General features: G+C 39.7%; 1 protein-coding gene across 1 annotated transcript; it reads right to left on the bottom strand.

Moving 5' to 3' along the window:
- Window positions 1-2,460: 2,460 nt before the first annotated feature.
- oprk1 (opioid receptor, kappa 1) lies at window positions 2,461-5,681 on the bottom strand. The gene is made up of 3 exons (XM_062993955.1): window positions 5,443-5,681; window positions 4,568-4,920; window positions 2,461-2,996 (listed from the first exon to the last, which is right to left on the bottom strand). Exons 1-3 carry the CDS (start codon window positions 5,679-5,681, stop codon window positions 2,461-2,463), a joined length of 1,128 nt encoding a protein of 375 aa, XP_062850025.1.
- Between the last annotated feature and the right edge of the window lie 832 nt (window positions 5,682-6,513).

Here is a 6,513-nt window from a genome sequence, read left to right on the forward strand (position 1 = left end):
GCAAATTAAGTGTCTATTGCTTAGAATTTTGCCCAATCTCACTGCAAGTGACTCCAAAATATCACCATAATGCATTCCAAGATTAAAACAAAAAGAAACCAATTCACTCTTCATTTTTGGACAAAAGCGTTCTTTCTCCCTCACTGGCATAGCACATGATTACACCATATAAGGTCATGGCCACGACTTAATTATCTCGTTGCCTTGTGTCACTAAGTCATGGCCACAACTTAGTTATATCATTCCCACATGTCACGGTCACGCATTACGATTGCTTCCTGTGCAGTAATATGGTGTGGCCATGCATGATTAAAAATCTTCTGCTCTGTAAAATCTTGCTTCCTGAGTAATGACCATATTTCATGAGAAATGATGATACCGCATGTTAGTAGCATTTATTTACAGTCTCAGATTCAGTAATCACATTCACACGTCCTATAGGAGGTCTTTTTCCCTTCACAAAAAATTTTACGTTTACTGCATCAAGTTCAAATACATCAGTCAATTCATTTGTCTTAATTAACTGCTTTATTTCGCTGAGGGTTATCACAGGTTTGAAGCCTATATCAAAAGCAAGGAAATACACCTTGGACAGTATGCAAGTCCACTGCAGGACATCACAAATGTATTCATTTACATACTTATTTACATTAAAGAGGCAATCACAAGTAACCAACCCAGCTACTGGTATGTTTTAGCAGGTGGGGAAAAAACTGGTTGAATCTCAGGTGGACATGGGGAAAAATGCCAAACATCACACTATGATGCCTGCCATTGATAGTTGAACCAAATTTAGTTGGGAACAGAGAAAATTCCCCCAATAAGGATGTGTTTATGGCATGAAGATTTCCAAAAGTGGGGTGAAGGTCAGAAAGTTATACTATTAAGGGTTTATGTTCAGTAATTGCTTAAACCTGGTGAGGCTAATGGCAGATAGTTTAAAGGGGAAACACTGGATTGATGTTTATCTGGCCTTTTACTTTCAGCCATTCACATTAAGTGACAATTTAGATTAGCTACTAGCATGTTTTTGGAAGGTGGGAAGAAGCTAAACTACATTGAGAAAACTCACACGATCTTGGAGGAAACCTTCACTGTGACAAGAGGCAAGGATTAAAGGCAGTCCCTATTGGTTTGGGGCACTACCACTACCTGCATTGTTACTGTGCTGCCTGGCATTATTAGTGCAACCAAAATCAGGCAGAATTTTACTTATTTTTCAGTCAGTCCGAGGATTTCACCTTTTTTGGATATGCTTTTGGCAAAGGGATATTAAAAAGTGGTGGTTCAGGACACGCTTGGACTAATGCAATCCAAAATAAAAATAAAAAGGTGCCTGATTTATTCTGGCAGGAATAAATAACTCACTTATTCATATTAAGAAAAAATAAATAATAGCTAAATCAGAAACTGGCACATAAACTATACAGCCAAAAATATGTGGACACACCTTCTCATTATTAGGTTCAGATGTTCCAGCCACACTTATTGCTAACAAGGGTGTAAACAAAAAACTTGAATAATATTATTTTATCCTTGTGGCACCAGTTTGGGTATGTCCTGTCCTGTTCCAGCTTAACTGTGCCCCTGTGCACAAAGCAAGGCTTATAATGACATGGTTTAATGTATTTGGTGTCGAGGCCTGCACAAAGCACTGACCTCAACACTACCAAACAGCTTTAGGATAAATTGTAGTGTGGATAAACATGCTTTCTCATCATGCTTCACATCAGTGCCTGAAAACACGAAATACTTTTGACAGAATTGGCTGAAAGTTCTGCACTATGCCAAAATCTGTTGAAAAGCCTTTAAAGAAAAATGTTGACTGTTATAGCTGCAAAGAAGTAGTGCAACTCCAAATGAATGCTCACAGTTTGGGAGTGTAATGTCTAACAAGCTTAAAGCCAGGTGTCCAAACATTTGGCCATAAGGCATATATGGGAGAAAGCAAAAGAAACCAAAACCAAATTTAGTAGCAAAGTGTTCCTAATGCTCCCTTGAGCATGCTTCACAGGCTGAATGTGGTTTTGGGAATGGTACACAGAGTTTTTTTGTCCACACATAGCATTTTATCCATGAATCATTTTCCACAATAACTGTAGAGCATTTAGGTAGTCTTTTGCAACTCTAGATGTGTAGCGGTCCGTACTTGAGAGAAGAAGAGCAGGTGAAGTATTGTGTTGTATTTTTTATCATCTGTATCAGTACCTTTCCAAAAGCAAGTGTCAAAATGTCTTGATACAATCAGTTAATTGTTAGGTAAAGAGGTTCATGTACAAATGCAGAAGCAAAACTGACTGGTCATAAGCAGAAGTAATTACTGACAGGTGAAACATCACTGATTGTTTCCCAGTGGCACAATCCAGCTGCTTCCTCTCCTCTTCAGATGGCACTGATTTGTGTCATTCCCAGGTCATTTAAGATTTCCTGGCCTTGGAAAGAGGAGAGCTCCACGGCTAGTCATACTGGTCTACCATGGCCGTCTTCGCCTCTGCCCTCCACCGGGCATGTGTGTTCACGGATGGTGCTCCTGACCCGCATCATACCCACTCCATCTGCTTTGCCACAGGATGGGAAGCAGAAATCACGGAAACATCGTTTGAAATTCTCATCCAGAAAGGCATACAGAATGGGATTGAGGCTGCTGTTGGTATAGCCAAGAGCCACACAGAAGAAGTAGGCACCCATGACGGCGGTGGTCTCAGGGACTTCAGGAGCCAGGGCCTTGACTAGGATGAAGATGTGAATCGGTGTCCAGCATATAACAAATACAGCCACCACTACCAGCACAAGGCGAGTGATGCGGCGAAGATTGCGGTCCTTCTCGCGGGAGCCTGACAGCAGACGTACGCTCTTTAGACGCAGCACCATGAGAGTATAGCACACACTGATGATGAGCAGAGGTACCACAAAGGCAAAGACAAAGACACAGATCTTCATCAGTGTGTCCCAGTAGACATAGGGGTCGGGGAACTGCAGCGCACACTCAGTAGTGCCTAGTAAGAAGAATTAGAGTAATTTTATTAATTCTTTTATTAAAAGAAAATGAAATGCTTAATTTATTTCACTTATCTTTATGACTTGTAATTCTTATGTTCTGTTTGAATAAGAAATTATTCTTTATACTTTTTGAAAAGTTATTTTTGTAGTTATAAGAAAGAAAAAAAAACTAGTTAACTCTTTGAACGTAACTGAATGTTTGCATTAAATGCTTTTTAAAATGTAACAGAACAGCCATGTTCTGTCTAAACTAACAATATATAAACATGTTATTTCTTAAACTAAATAATTATCCACAGTCTGAGCTGGATAAAGCATGTAAACACTCATAATTAATAAAAGACAGTTGGGACAGTACGAATAATGTAAATAATAACATGCAGTAATTAATTCTAAATTCTTTCTGTCCTGTATTTGAATAAACAGTACATGGAATGATATTTAAGGTTTGATTAATCACATTTATGAATGAACACTTATTCCAGAATTGATGGCTACAACATGTTTGCCACTGTGTAACATCAGCTTCTCTTTTAGCAGTGTTCAGTAATTACTGGGGAAATGATGCGTGATATAAGTTTTCAGCTGCTCAACAATTCATATATTGAGCTTTATAATGCTCCACACAATTTAAATTGGAAACAGGTCTGAGCTGCAGGCAGGCCATTCTGTCATATGCAAAGCATGCTGATAAGAAGCCATGCTGCTGTATCAGAAGCAGAATGTGGTTTGGCACTGTTAATAAATAAACAGTGACCTTGCTTAAACAAGCAAGGACAAACCTGAAAAAGATGTCGTCTAGATGGCAGCATGTAGGTACCCCCCAGCATTGATGTTGGTATCACATATGTTACAAGTTCATTTGCAGAAGGTAAGAGTATAAAGAGAGACTTTTCTCAATGTCTCTGCAGACCTTTGCCTGCTATCTTTATTTAAAATAAATCCTCTAGCATTACAAGTTCTGCTTTCAATATGGTCTTTGTAGGATGCCCACTCATAGTAGAAGTAACAGGACTGAATCTTCTTGCATTAGTGTTATTGTTCATTGATCCAGGTGTTTAGAAATGCTTTTATAATGCTTATTGCATTTATTGGGAGGTTATTATTCTGGACTTTAATAAAGAAAAAGAAAACTGAATTTGTTTATCTGTTATTAGTATTAGATTAGTTGTCAGTAATTATGACTAAAAACCACACATACACCATTTAGGAGTAATTAATAAAGAGATCCAGACCATTTTAAAGAGTACACACTGTTTTTCCTTGCAGCTGAATATTACAGATGTGTTAACAAGAGTAGGAAGAAATTAATTAATTTTCTTCATCTGTTATTTGCACTGACACCTGTTCTCACACATCTGCCATCAGGAAGATTACCACGCATTTAAAATAGTCTTGTTTTGGTTTTGTTTTTTGTTTGTAAACACTGCTTTTATTAATCAAGATGATATATTTTAAATTAATTAAAATGCATTTTGCACTGGTCAGGACTGATAATACATCATTTCTAGGTAGTAAACAAAACATGAAGGTCAGTCATTTCTAGCATAGAAAAAAAACTAGGTACCATTGTTGGTCTTCGTGCTCCCCAGGACCATGGCAGGGATGCCAGCAGCAGAGGACAGAACCCAGATCAGGATGTTAATGAACTTGGCTTTGACAGGTGTGCGGAAATCCAAGGCCTTGACGGGGTGACACACAGCTATGTAGCGGTCAACGCTCATCATGGTGAGGGTGAAGATGCTGGTAAACATGTTATAGTAATCAATAGAGATAAAGACCTTACAGACTACCTCTCCGAAGGGCCACGAATTAAGCAGGTAGTCTGTGCTTTGAAAGGGCATGGTGGTGGTCACTAGGGCGTCTGCCACTGCCAGGTTAAAAATGTAGATGTTGGTAGCTGTTTTCATCTTAGTGTACCTGTAAAAATGTAAACAGACTTAAATAAATCATGTAGTTTTTACTGTTTATTGTAATGTTTACATTCTCTAAACAGGAACCTATGTAGTTCCTTTCATCACTAAATAAATAAATAATAGCATCTCTTATTTAAACAGTCGTGGCACAGCCGGCAGATTGTGTGTCATATAGTTTGCTTTGCGTCTCTGGTCTCTGTCTGTCTGACATTTGGTCCCCCGAGTCCCTAAGTAGGTAAAGTCCTGCAAAAGGATTAATGATTTGCTTTGTGTTCCTTCTGTCTTGCGTTCAATGTTTTCGAATCTGGATGAAAGTCTCAAAGATAAAACGAGAGATCCACTGGGGGGTGCCAGACCACCTTTCTGCAAATCTTGTACACTCGAAACTTTTTTCCACCTAAAAGTATGACAGGAAACGAATGTATGCTTTTTATATTCTAGCTTTAGTTCAAAGCAACAGGAAGAAGTGCCACCCACAGTTTGCGTCAATGGCACTCACAGCCTAATAAAGTCAGAAGGTCTTTACCTGATTATGACAAACATGACCAGGCAGTTGCCAGCCAGACCGACGACGAACACAACGGAGTAGACAGCAGTGATGATGGAGACGATAGGGGACAAGGGTTCAGGTTCTGCCTCGCCAGGCCAGCTCTCATTAACTGAGGAGTTGAGAACCGCTTCAGGGAGAGTGTCTAAATTTACCAAACACTCCTCAGGCCGAGCGGGTACACACTCTTTTAAAATGTGCATCATGCTGCTGTCCATCCTCTCTGCGCACACAAGAACACAGAACACATAGTACTCCTCAACCTGAATCACTTTCTTTCAATCAACCTCTATTAATCTGATCCAGCTGAACCATAATAACAGAAACATCTAACACATCTGGAGCAGGGATGCAGCAGTCATACAAATTAGACTCGAGTGATGTATGCTTAATAAATCAGCTTTAATCCACAAAAAAGAAAAAAAATATTAGTCTTACCGTATTATGATGCTAATAGGCAATTATGAAGTGGACTAATCCCAAAAAGTATAAGCGCATGTAGCGTGAGGTAAAAAGTGTGCAGGCTGTATTGCGCAGTAGTAGCGCTAAACTCCAGTTTGATTGCGCACTGATTCGGTTCTTCTCCAGCTCCTCAGCTCAGATCAGCTCTTGTCATTGCGCTCTTCTTACGCTTTATTTCAGTTTCTGTAAGCACCAGCGCGCTCTTTTCCAACTCCACTGCGTTTTTCTCCAGCTGTTCTCCAGCTCCAATGCGTTTTGCTCGCCTCCTCTCCTCCTCTCTGCGCTCCGGCCGCGTTATGACATCAGAACGCAGTTGCACCTGACTGTTACCACATCACACACCGGCTCTCTATCACCGTAGTAAAAAGTGTTTGTAAAATTATTCATTCATTTGTATTTACCACTTTATAATGATCAGGGTCGAGGGGTGTGTGAGTGTGCGTATTTTAATCAGGGTTGAAACGCAGTGGACAGGGCACCTGTACATCGCAAGGAAACACTCACTCACCCACTCACTCTTTCTGTCTCTCTTTCTCTCTGTCACTGTCCCCATAAAATACAGCTTTAGCTTCTTTCCTGATTCCTTCT

Source organism: Trichomycterus rosablanca, chromosome 4, assembly GCF_030014385.1.
Source record: "Trichomycterus rosablanca isolate fTriRos1 chromosome 4, fTriRos1.hap1, whole genome shotgun sequence".
Lineage (NCBI taxonomy): Eukaryota > Metazoa > Chordata > Actinopteri > Siluriformes > Trichomycteridae > Trichomycterus > Trichomycterus rosablanca.